This window comes from Cricetulus griseus (assembly GCF_003668045.3).
Source record: "Cricetulus griseus strain 17A/GY chromosome 1 unlocalized genomic scaffold, alternate assembly CriGri-PICRH-1.0 chr1_0, whole genome shotgun sequence".
Classification (NCBI taxonomy): Eukaryota; Metazoa; Chordata; class Mammalia; order Rodentia; family Cricetidae; genus Cricetulus; species Cricetulus griseus.
In genome coordinates this window covers 59,960,189-59,973,355 of record NW_023276806.1, presented here as the reverse complement: position 1 = coordinate 59,973,355, position 13,167 = coordinate 59,960,189, and the positions used below count along the sequence as shown (strand labels likewise).

The 13,167-nt window shown below is 46.8% G+C and overlaps 1 protein-coding gene across 1 annotated transcript; it reads left to right on the top strand.

Annotated features, from left to right (window-relative positions):
- The first annotated feature begins 3,859 nt into the window (after window positions 1-3,859).
- On the top strand, window positions 3,860-6,172 carry LOC100756322 (hemojuvelin). The gene is made up of 3 exons (XM_035451838.1): window positions 3,860-3,956; window positions 4,358-4,905; window positions 5,395-6,172. The coding sequence occupies exons 1-3, from the start codon at window positions 3,860-3,862 to the stop codon at window positions 6,016-6,018; spliced, it is 1,269 nt and encodes a 422-aa protein (XP_035307729.1). The 3' UTR covers window positions 6,019-6,172.
- Window positions 6,173-13,167: the final 6,995 nt, after the last annotated feature.

The following is a 13,167-nucleotide window of genomic DNA, read 5'->3' as shown; positions in this document are numbered from 1 at the left end:
GCTCCAAGTCATTCTTTTTCAGTAAATCCTTTGACAGTTCTTTTTACAGAGATTTGATGAGATCAAATTTAAGTTTCAGTTTCTTTGAACACATTCACCTGTTCGATTGCTGTGTCTGTTTGATTTTTTCCCCCAGTGGATCAAACATCAGGCCCTGGCATGCTAGGCTAATGCTTACCTCTGGGTGCTGTCCCCAGTCCTTTGATGTCATCTCCATTCTAACCCTTCCTTCTCCAATTTTGTTTCAATTTACTGTTGAACCAGGCTATTTGTCCTGTAGGGCATCTTTGCGATCTGAATTTGCACCTTGGAGATCCATTTGATGTTTCCCAAAGTTCCTGTAAATTAGTAAGTTGTTCTAGAACAGGGATTGATCAAAATCAGATTGAAATGTTTTTGTTTTCAGTTTCTTGTTGGGAGCCATGTGGCCTAGTTTCGGACCAGTATATGAGTTCTTGTCCAATGGGTCTCTAAATGAAGCAAAGCTCACGGTTATAATCTCACTAGACAAGAACCAGTGAACTTCAGGACAGTACAGAATACTGCTGGGACCTCGAGGCCTGCCTGCTCTCTTCTTTCTTGTAATATTGATGATTCTCTTGGCAGTTTTTTTGGTGACCCCATTTTTTTTTCCTCGAATATTTTCCCCTAAAATTCCTTGGGAGCTGATGCTTCTGTTTTTTTTTTTTTTTGGTCTGGGAATGGCAGCTCTCTCTCTAGAACCTGGGAGCTGTCCTGATTCAGTGCTGACAGGATGGGAGGCAGATCACCCCTATTTCTGTAAATATGCTTTGTTAAGCTTTGAATAATATTGTTGTTCTTGAAAATGTGTGCCTGTTTACCACCTTTTAGTTTTGTAAAGATAGGATGTACCTGGCTCCATATTTGACCAAGTTAGCAAAATGGTAAGTGTTTTTGGTTTAAAGATGTTTTGAAGCCGGACAGTGGTGGCATGTCTTTAATCCCAGCAGAAGCAGGCATATCTCTGTGAGTTTGAGGCCAGCCTGGTCTACAGAGAAACCCTGACCTCGAAAAATCCAAAACAACAACAACAAAAAAGGATTTTTTGATATAAAAGTTAGGAGAAAACATATTTGACATATTTGTTTTTGCGGAAAGTTAACATTGGAGGATGGGAAAAACTTGTTAGCATGGAAAAACATCCTTGTTTTGATGTATAAATAAAGATGCTGGAGCCTTTCTGGGCCAGCCACTTGTGTGAAACTCATCTAGTGGTTGGACATTTCATTTCTTGCAGTCAATGCCCCTTCCCGGTCTCAGGACCTGAACCCAAGCTGCAGTGGGACCATGACATTTGCTGTTTGTTTGTAACAGGATCTTTCGTAGCTTTTTCTCAATTATACAAGACCATACAGCAGATTTTTACATTATTTAGCGACCCCTCCCCGTATATGTGCGTGTGTATCTGTGTGTGTGTACCCATGTGGGTGTCAGAAAACAACTTAGAGGAGTCAGCGGTCCTCCCATTACACGGGTCCTAGCTGACAGGGCCAGAGGCTTTGGTGACACACTATTTCGCAGTCCTGTGCTGCTTTCCCTTGGCGAGTACTGAGGGGTGGTGACCCCAGAAATGCCTACAGGTGCAAAAACAGGACAGGAATAAATTCCTTCTAATAATATCTTCAGGAAGTCAGACTCTTTCTACAGAAGTCTATTCTTGACTCTCTTCTCTCTCCATCCCTCCACCCACCTCCCCTTCCCCATGGATCAAGTAGTCTTCAAAAGCTTCTCCCCCAATTCTTCGCCTTTGCCTCTGTTATTGCCCCCAAACCGCCTGCTTCTCCTCTGTTATTGTCATCCTATACTCCCCGAGACCCAGAAGCTTAAGACTTTTGTATGTATTGATGAGGGGGAGGGAGGATTGTTGCATAAACTAGCATCATGGAAACGGTGGAGATGGGGTGGACAGCTGCAGAGATTCCAGCTGGACAGACAGAATAAGCCCTCCTCCCAAACAATTGTGTTCTCCGATTTCTCCTCCGGACAGCTGAGCCTTTCAGCTCCTGAAATACTCGGCAGAGACAGGGAGGGTCCATGAATGAGGCTTGCTGTCCACCTTCAAAGCCAGACACCACCACATACCATCGGTGGAAACTCAATGGGATACTCAGTATAGAGTAAATGAAAGACAGTCAACAGCTCCCTGCCATTCTTAAAGGCCAGGAGCTCATTACTGAGAATGCAGGAGGAGCAGAGTGGCCACGAAGAGAGAGAGCACACAAGCTGGAGTTGGATATCTGACTTGGCTGTCATGTTTCTTTACTCTCTCCCTCACTTGGTACCCAACATTCCATATTTCATCCATTCTGCTTATCGTCCTCACTGCCTTCACTCCCACACCCTACTGCCACCAACGCTCCTGGAATTTTGGACTTAGCTATTTTTAAAACTGTCAACTCAGTGGCCACCTCCCTCCTCCTCTCAGCTGTCGAGTCCTGGGGCCAGCCATTTACTCTCCCTTCCCCCTCTCTCCACACCAAACCTTCTCTGGCTCTCTGACCTCAGTAAGATTACAGCCAGTCTGGGGTACTGGGAGAGACATGGAGAAAGAGACGGGGGACCCCTGGTTGGAGCAGACCAACAGCATAGGCAACTATGGCTGGAGAGTCGGGTATCAGAGTCATGTTTGACCTCGGGAAACAGTAAGTCCAGATGAAACTGAAATTGCTTTGATAAGCGTTGGGTTGAGGCTAGAATTTCATAAAATTACAGACATCTGTTCTGAAAACTAGGATTTCTCCTTACCAATACCCCACCGCCACTCTTCCTGCCTCATTGTTTTGGTTTCCAAGCCATGTCTACTTGGAGTTTAATGCTGCCTCTTCTCCGGCCCTTATTTCCCTCTGCACTTTATTACACTGAGACTTTGGAGTGGGAGTTGGGGGATAATGCTGGGAACTGAACCCTTGAGCATGGTAAACACTCACCTATCACTGAGTTACACTCCCAGCCTCTAACTCAAGACCCCTTGCAGGACTCTTGCCCAATTATATATAGACTTACTCCAAAGAGTGGATTTTGGCAGGAGAAAGGGAGAGAGATCCTCCCCAATACCTGCCCCCCTTAAAAGACCAGGAACTTCAGGATTTGCAAAGGCTGGAGGGGGTGCACGGGGGATAATAGAAAGAGTTGTTCTTCAGGAAAAAAAATATTAATTTAAATGCTTGGTTTGTATCCTATGTGATGAGAGAGGGATCATAATGCCAGTCGTCTAGGGTGGCTAAGAGACTGATTCCCTTTTCACTGGAAAAATGACATTCTAGAAGGCACTTGTCTAAGATATTTACCCTTTGTGCCCTTCTAACACAATGAAGAAAAAGACATGGCAGGTGGCCGGCCTCTCGTGATTGGGAGTTACATATAAAAGGTATGTTTTTAAAGCATTTTCAGATCCCAAGGCTTCAGGAGAACCCGCTGAAATGATCAGGAACTCACTTTCCCCAGGAATCCCTCCATTTCTGACAAATCTGCTATTTGGTAGTCAGGATGAGGCAATACTGTGGACTCTGCCCACGGAGGTCATTCAACCTTCCCTCCACCCCCACCTAGGGGTATTGCACAAGGGACCTGAAGGTGGCCACAGGAGCAGGGCTCAGAGGCTCACTAGCCAAGCTCACCATCTGGAAGCCTCCTGCTTCCCAAGCTCCAGTCTGTATAATTGTTGTCTTGATCTCCCCAGATTCTCTCCACACCATCTTGACCCGTCTTCAACCCTTCTCTTTCCCCACACCCAGTCAAATTTCTTTTTCCAGTCACAGAACTGCCTGTCGAAATTCACTAGGTAGGAGGTTCATCAGCTGGGAAGAACCCGCGCCTGGGGGGATCTGGCTGGATAGGTATGGGGGATCGAGGCCAGCCTCTTAGTCCCTGGTTCCCCCATGGCGGTCCCCCAACTCTAAGCACCCTCATTCTACTGCTGCTCCTCTGTGGACAGGGTAAGGAAGGGTTAGGGAAGGGTTGGGCACCTCTAGATGGTAGGCTGCCGGGTAGGGGTGGGCATGCCAGCATCAGTGAGTGAGGGCGAAGGGGTGCTGAATCCCAGTCACTCTGAAAGAGGCCTGTCTTGTTTCCCCGTTTAACTGGAGGAAGGACACATATGGAGTCCTTGGACCGTAAGGGGGAAAGGTCCGACTGGATTACACGCTTTTTAGTAGAGAAAAAGAGGGAAGGAGGCGAGGAGGAGGGGGCTGAAGGTTGGGACTGGGAAAGCGCCCACTCTGGGTGCTAGGAAGAGCTGGGATGGAGGATGCCTTTTGGCAATTAGGCGCGTTCTGGACTTGGCTAGAACCTACGTCTGGGCACCGTCTCACTGTCCTCCTCTCCCTTCCGTCCTCAGCTCACTCCCAGTGCAAGATCCTCCGCTGCAATGCCGAGTACGTCTCGTCCACTCTGAGCCTTCGGGAAGGGGGCTCACCGGGTACGCAGCGTGGAGGCGGCCGTGGTGGGCTGGCCTCGGGTGGCTTGTGTCGCGCCCTGCGCTCCTATGCGCTCTGCACTCGGCGCACAGCCCGCACGTGCCGCGGGGACCTCGCCTTCCACTCAGCGGTGCACGGCATCGAGGACCTGATGATCCAGCACAACTGCTCTCGCCAGGGCCCCACGGCCCCGCCCCCGGCCCGGGGCCCCGCCCTTCCCGGAGCTGGCCCAGCACCCCCGACCCCAGACCCCTGTGACTACGAGGCCCGGTTTTCCCGGCTGCACGGTCGGGCCCCGGGCTTCTTGCATTGCGCCTCGTTCGGGGATCCCCACGTGCGCAGCTTCTACCACCACTTTCACACATGCCGCGTCCAAGGAGCTTGGCCCCTTCTGGATAACGACTTCCTTTTTGTTCAGGCCACCAGCTCCCCCGTGGCATCGGGGGCCAACGCTACCACCACCCGGAAGGTCAGGGATTCAATTTCCCTCCTAATCCACCTTCTGAAATCCTCTCCCGGTCCACCGGGCACACCACTCCTTGTTCTCACTCCTCAGCCACCAAGCTCCTGGTTCCTTGTCTTCCCCAAATAGTCCCGCCCATCTTGAATGGCTGCCTCTTATCAAACATTTGCCCCTGTAGATCAGTTCCTCTTGATGGGGATTTTATTTAAAATGCAGGTAACACTGAGGAAGAAGCTGGGGTGGCAGCCAGGCTATGAGAACTGAGGAGTCAGAAGGGACACTTTATTTTCCTGGCTGAGATTGAGAAAAAAAAAAAAAAAAGGAATGAGGGGTTGGATAGGGGTCAGGTATTACTGGAAGGCAATAGGGGACCGGATCAAGGGCCGTGGAGACACCCTGCGTCTGCTGGGATCAGATCCCTAACAATAAAAGCTGCTTGATTGAGGGAAAGATAAACTGAGTCCTAATAAACTATTTTCCTCTTTGCCCGCACAGATTACCATCATATTTAAGAACATGCAGGAATGCATTGACCAGAAAGTCTACCAGGCCGAGGTGGACAATCTTCCTGCAGCCTTTGAAGACGGTTCTATCAATGGAGGTGACCGACCTGGGGGCTCGAGTTTGTCCATTCAAACTGCTAACCCTGGGAGCCACGTGGAGATCCGAGCTGCCTATATTGGGACAACTATAATCATTCGACAGACAGCTGGACAGCTCTCCTTCTCCATCAGGGTAGCCGAGGACGTGGCGCGGGCCTTCTCCGCTGAGCAGGACCTACAGCTGTGTGTTGGCGGCTGCCCTCCCAGTCAGCGACTCTCTCGCTCAGAGCGCAGTCGCCGAGGGGCTATAGCCATCGACACTGCCAGAAGGCTGTGTAAGGAAGGGCTTCCCGTGGAAGACGCCTACTTCCAATCTTGCGTCTTTGATGTTTCAGTCTCTGGTGACCCTAACTTTACTGTGGCAGCTCAGACAGCTCTGGACGATGCCCGAGTCTTCTTGCCGGATTTAGAGAAATTGCATCTTTTCCCCTCAGATGCAGGGCCTCCTCTCTCCCCAGCTACCTTTCTAGTCCAGCTTCTTTCAGGCCTCTTTGTTCTGTGGCTTTGCGTTCAGTAAGTAGGCCAGCAACCCTGTGACTAGTTTGGGACTGATTTGAGGGTAGAGGTTGGCGTGAGAAAACATTAAGATGGACCAGAGGAAGCAGTGGGGACAGGGAGATAGCGGAGACAATGACACTCACCCAGAACCAGATGGGGCTACAGTCAGGGACGCCTTGATCCTAGAAGAAGAATTCTGGGTTTTGCATTCCAGACCGTGGTAGGAGCTCTTCACCGTGAGTTTCCGCAGTCCCATGGGTAGAAAGCTCATTACTCCACTCCACACATACCTGATATCACTCCTACAAATCTAGAGATTGTGAGAGTGCTTGTGAGCAGCAAATCATTAAAGGGCTGGGATTTCTTAAAGGCAAGAACTAAAAATAGGAAGATGTGATTATCTTTAAGAAAGTCCGAAGAGAAGAAAATAATTAAGTTTTGGGGTTCAGAAATTAAGCGGGCATTGTCTAGCTCTTAGACAAAGGAAGTCAGCTTTTGGAGACTAGTACCAATATAGAAACTGGCATCCCCACCCCTTACCGATCTGTTATTAAAGCTATGAATTCTCCACACTGTCCTCTGTCACCTGTGTTGAGTCCCTTTACGGATGTGTGACCTGGAATTCGGACAATGAAAGATATCTCAGAGTTATCAGCTATCCTATCTGCCCTTTTGGAGTCCCCAGGCTATTAGACAAAACTGGTTCACAGGAAGGAATCATGATTATTTTTATTATTAATTATCATTTGCTTTTATTTTTAATGGAGCCTCTCCAGACTACCCTTGAACTGCTGGTCTGACTATCTCTACTGTTCTTATGTCTCTAAGTGCAAGCAAGCCAGAAGAGGGCACCAGATCTTATTAAGGATGGTTGTGAACCACCATGTGTAAGCTGGGATTGAACTCAGGACCACTGGAAGAGAGCCCGTGCTCTTAACCACTGAGCCATCTCTCCAGAAAACAACCACCACCACCACCTTCTTTTTTTCTGTTTTTGTTTTTTTCAGACAGGGTTTTTCTGTGTAGCTTTAGAGTCTGTCCTAGAACTTGCTCTGTAGACCAGGCTGGCCTTGAACTCACAGAGATCTGTCTCTGCTGCGAGTAAAGGCGTGTGCCACCACTAACTGGCTACACTTTTCAGTTCTTACTATTTACATTGTGTGTGTGTGTGTGTGTGTGTGTGTGTGTACTTTGCCCACTGTTGTAACTTAACTTACAGTAGGGCATTTTTTGTTGTTGTTTTTGTTTTGTTTTGTGTTTATTTTTGTTCTGGGGGGGTTGAGGCAGTTTCTCTTGGCCTTGAAGGCTGTCCTGGAACTAGCTCTTGTAGACCAGGCTGGTCTCGAACTCACAGAGATCCACCTGCCTCCGCCTCCTGAGTACTGGGATTAAAGGCGTGCGCCACCCCACTCCCCACCCCCAGTATGGGCATTTTAATGTCATTTTATTTAGTTTTCTTTTTTACAGGGTCTTAAATAGGCAGAGCTGGGCCGAAACTTGCTGTGTAGACAAGGCTGATGCTCCTGCTTCCATCTCCCAAGTTTGGGGACTACAAGCCTGCACCACCACACAGCTTATCCAGTGCTAGGGACTGAACTCCGGACTTCGTGTATGCCAGACAATTATGCTACCAACTGAGCTGCGTCCCCAGCCCCGCCAATATGTTCATACAAAATTGCTCATTGTATCGGAGTTCTCCCTTAAAGAGCAACTGTATCCCTTAGATGTGGGAATGTCAAAGAAGAATTCAATAACCATTTAGCTGATGACACTCTTTTATAGCACCTGTCATATAAAAGCCTTCCTTTGCTGAGTCTTGGGATTTAGCTCTTTTCCCAATGGGATGTTCAAAAATGAGTAGCTCAAAAAAAAAAAAAAAAAAAACACAAGACAACCAGAATTACTAATAATGAGATGCAAATCAAAAGGAGAAGCTCGGTGAGAAAAGGCTGGGGTGATGGCTCACTTTGGTGCTTGTTGCATAAGCTTGAGGATCTGCGCTCAGGTCCCCGGCACCCACCTAAAAGTTGGTCACAGTGATGCAAGTCTGTAACTCCAATCTAGGGGACTGAGACAGGCAGTCTCAGTCTCAGGGCTTACTGCTCAACCAGCTCAAAGACACAGTGACTGTCACGTTCAGTGAGGCACCCAGTCTTAAAAAATAAGGTGAGGTGACACTGAGATGTTCAGTGGGCCCATGTGTGAATGTGGCAAGAAAAACTGTTTAGCACAAGCTCAACCCCTTTCTCCTAAGGTCCCAATGCAAGCAAACCAAGGCATAATTCTGCCAGAGTTCACTCTGGGGACCAATGAGTCCATTGGGCTTCCTTACAGAGCCTGGGTAACTTAGGAGGATGAATGTACAGGGGGGTGGGCACGCCTCCCCTTACCTGCTGTACCTGGAAAGCCTTACCCAGCAGGGATGAGGGCTTTCCCATAGCCTCCTAGGAGGATGAAGCCTCCCCTCCTCTAGTCTTACCTGGCCTCTAAACATTTGAACCCAGTGGTTCTCAACCTTCCTAATGCTGCAACCCTTTAATCCAGTTCCTAATGTTGTGTTGACCCCCCCAGGCATAAAATTATTTCATTGCTACTTCATAACTATAATTTTGCTACTGCTATGAATCGTAATGTAAATATCTAATAGGAGACCCCAAAGGGGGTTGTGACCCATAGGTTGAGAACTCCTGCTCTAGCCCCTCCCCCAGTTGAAGTGTAGAGTTATCCAGTGGCAACCGGATATTCCGACAAGAGATTTTCTCTTGTCCTACTCAGCTCTCCTACGCAGGGGATCATGGTATCGGGGTGGTATAACCATTAAAAACCCAGCTGGGATGATCTTTTGCAAAGGGGTGCTGCTGAACTCCCCAAGATGGCAATTGATAGGCTATAAGAACAGCACTCACGATAGATTGACAGCTAATCCTGAATTATGCAAAGGTGGAAGGAGAGAACCAACGCCACAAAACTATCCTCTGACCTTCACATCTGGAACCTACCAGATGTGTGCCACAGTGTGCATGATTGCATACTCACACTAATTAAGAAGGTGGGGAATCGAGCTGGAGAGACAGCTTAGCAGTTAAAAGCACGTGTTGCTCTTGCAGGGAACTCAGTTCCATTTCCAGCACCCACATGGCTGCTAATGACTGTCAGTCAGGTCCAAAGGTGTTGCTGGAGACTTCTTGTCCCACCAGGTTCTGCCACCCTTCACTGCCCCAAATAAACACACAAGCGCTATATTAATTATTAAACTGTTGGTCGATGACTAGGACTTCTTTTTGGCTATCTCTCTCTTAATTATTAATCCATAACTACTAATCTATGTATTTCTACATGGCCTTATCTTACCAGAGAACTACTGGCGAGCTCTCGGTTCCTCTCTGCCTACCTTTCCCAGAAGTCTCCTTGTCTCCTAGGCCCGCCTATCTTCCTTCCTCTATAGGCCAAACAGTGTTGTATTCACCAACCAACAAGAGAAACACATATACACATATACAGAAGGACATCCCCCATCACCCTGGCCTCTGAGGGGACTGCACAAAGCAGTACATAGACATGTATGCAGGCAAAATACCCATAACATAAAATAAAGCTTAAAAATCTTTAAAAATTAAAAATTAAAGTTAAAAAAAAGGTGGTGACCCAGTGAGAAAGTTACCTGACAACAGCCTCTGGCTTCCACAGGAGAGTGAAAAACAAAGAAAACCAAGTGTGGTGGCCCACACCTTCAACCCCAGCAAACAGGAGGGAGAGACAGGCAGATTTCTAGAACCTTGGAGCCAGCCTGGTCTACATAGTAAGTTCCAGGTCAGCCAGAGCTGTATTATGAGACCCTGTCCAAAAACAAACAAACAAACAAACAAAACAAAACAAAAAAACACTACGAGCTCAAAATTTTATTAAAAGTCCAAAGATCCTAAGTATTGTCAAGATGTAGAATGTTCCAGATTTGGTCGGAATGTAAAGTGATAAACTACTTTGTTTAAAAAAAATCAATTTTGTCAGGTTTTGGGAAATTTTTAGTGGGGAAGGGTGCATTTGTTGGCTGGAGGTTAACTCTGATGGTCCTTTCCCCAGGAGCTGTCCATCCTGCTTTTTTTTTTTTTTTTTTTGTCTTTGCTTTAATTTTGAGACAGGACAGCCTCACCCAGTACTAGGCTGGCTGACCCCAGGGAGATCTGCCTATTTCTGCCTTCCCATCGGTTACAAATTGCACCAAATTCAGCTTTTAGAAAAAAAATGTTTATTTAATGGGAAGGGAAACGTGTATCAAGCATATGTCACAGACCATACATGGAGGTCAGAGAACACTGTGGAGTCTGTCCTGCCCTCCCTCACGTGGGTTCTGGGGATCAAAGTGAGGTCATGCTTGGTGTCAAGTGCCCTTACTGAGCCATCGCAAAGCCCCCCACCTACTCTTTTAAATTTAAATCTTTATTTTATTTTTATTTTTTTAAAGATTTATTTATTTTGTATACAGTCTTCTGCCTACATGCCAGCAGAGGGCACCAGATCTCATTCAAGGTGGTTGTGAGCCACCATGTGGTTGCTGGGAATTGAACTCAGGACCTCTGGAAGAACAGTCAGTGCTCTTCACCACTGAGCCATCTCTCCAGCCCTAAATCTTTTTTTTTATATCCAGCTTTTTTGTTTTGTTTTATCTTGAGACAGGATCTCACTATGCAGACCAGGCTGGCCTTGAACTCACAGAGACACACCTCTATCTCTGATGCCCAAGTACTGGTATTAAATGTGTGTGATTCCTAGAGTCCTGCTTTTTGTTGTTGTTTTTGTTTGTTTGTTTGTTTTGGGTTTTTGTTGTTGTTGTTGTTTTGCCAATTTGACACAAACTAGAATTATCTGGGAAAAGGAACTTCAATTGAGAAAATGCCTCCAACAGATAGCCTGCTACACAGCCTGTAGAACATTTTCTTGTTAAATGATTAATGTGGGGTACCACCCCTGGGCTGAGTTGAATAAGAAATCAGGCTGAACAAACCACACATAAAAAAACTGCAGCCTCCAGGTCCTTCCCTGAGTCCCTGCTCTGACTTCCCTCTGTGACACGGTGTGATCTGGAAATTGTAAACTGAAACAAACCCTTTCCTTCCTAAGTTGTTCTGGATCATGGTGTTTATCACAGCAACAGATACCTTGCAGACCCTACTCAGCCTTTTAAAATATACATTTCTATTATATTTAATTATGTGAGTGTGTGTCCTTGCAGGTGTGTGCATGCAAACACAGGGTTAGTTTATCACCCTGAACTGAAGTTACTGACGTCTCTTGACATGGACGCTGGGCACTGAACTTGTCCTCTGGAAGATCTGAATGTGCTCCCTGCCAGCCTTTGGTTTTTAGATTTATTCATTTTTATTTTATAAGTGTGGGGTTTTTGCCTACTTGTGTGTTTGCGCACTGGGTGCATGCCTGGTACCCTTGGAGGCCAGAAGAGGACATCAGATCCCCTGGAGCTGAAGTTACAGATGTTTGTGAGCTGCCTTATGGGTGCTAGAAATCAAACCTGGCTCCTCTATAAGAATGGCAAGTGCTCAAAACTGCTGATTCATCTCTCCAACCCCATGCCCAACTTTTAAAATGAGGACTTGTGGGAATCAAAATTCAGGACCTCATGCTTACCTGGCAAATAAACATTTTATCAACTGAGCTCTCTCCAGTCCTTGGCAGGTATTTTTAAAGGTAAGCATACACTCTTGGCATCATGGGCTATGACTACAAGTCCAGCACCTAGGCAGAAGAGGCAAGAGGATTACTAGAAGCTTTATACTATGCACATAGTATAAAGGGGGGAGTAATGAGAAAGAGGGGAAGGGAGAGGGAGGGAGGGAGGGAGGGAGAAAGAGAGAGAGAGAGAGAGAGAGAGAGAGAGAGAGAGAGAGAGAGGATGTAGCTCAGTTGGAGTGCTTATTAATGAGCACCAAGTCCTAAGAGCCATCCCTAAAAGCTGCATAAAATGACTTGGTAATGCAATCCTCCAATCCCAGCACTTGGGAGGCAGAGGCAGGTGGATCTCTGTGAGTTCAAGGCCAGCCTGGTCTCCAGAGAGAGTTCCAGGATGGCCAGGGCTACACAGAGAAACTGTCTCAAAACAACCCCACCCACCCCCACGCCCCAAAAAAGAAAGAAAAGATCTGGAGGCAGAAGGATCAGAAATTCAAAGTCATCTTCAGCTACATAGCAATGAGGCTACATGAAATCTTGCTACAAAAGGAAAGAAAGGGTGGCTCACTAAGGACTGGCTGCTTTTCCAGAGGACCTAGTTGTTTCCCAGCCCCCACGTGACAGCACACAGCTGTCAGTAAGTAACTCCAGTTCCAGCACCTTCTTCTGGCCTCCGTGGGCACCTGGCATGCATGCAGTACACACATACATGCAGACAAAATTCATACACATGAAATCAAATATTTTTTAAATGAAAGGACAATAAAAGTGTATATTTAGCATAGATCTAGACATTCTACTTTTAGGAACTGATTCAAAAGAAATGACAATATGTCCACCCAAATCTCTCAAGACTGCTTTCTTTAACCTTCCAAACACTGGCGGTATGTGGCTTTTCCTGGGAAGATGTGAACTCATGTCTGTACTTTCCAGCTATGGCACTGAGGACAGAACAAACAAGATTCCATATGAATCTAGCAGGGGTGAAACGGTAATTTATTGAGACAGGAGCATGGCTGACTCAAGGACTGCTGTATCTTTGGAAAGTCATTCCCCCATGGGTGGCAACTTGTGAAAACTGCACTCCTGGAGCTCCTGAACAACTCTCGGGCAGTTTTACAAAATGAGCCTCCTTTCCCTAGCAATTCCATTGTTTATCTAACACTCAGTAGGGGCCTTGTGCATCTGGACATTTCTGAGCGGAAGCCCCATACCTTCAATCAGCATCTGGAGTTCCCTCTCCTCTCCAGAAGGAAATGTTTCAATCAGGAGGAAATTCCTGGAAAGAACATCAACAAGTAAGGGGCAGGCAATCTGTGACTAACATATAGAAAAGGATAATGACTCAGCAATAGCATGAAATCATAAACTCTTGGGAACACATGGCAACATCTCAACATACTAGTGCAAAGTGAACGAAACTTGCAACAGCCTTTTTTTCTATTGCTGTAATGAAGTTCCAGCAACTGGATAACTTCATAAA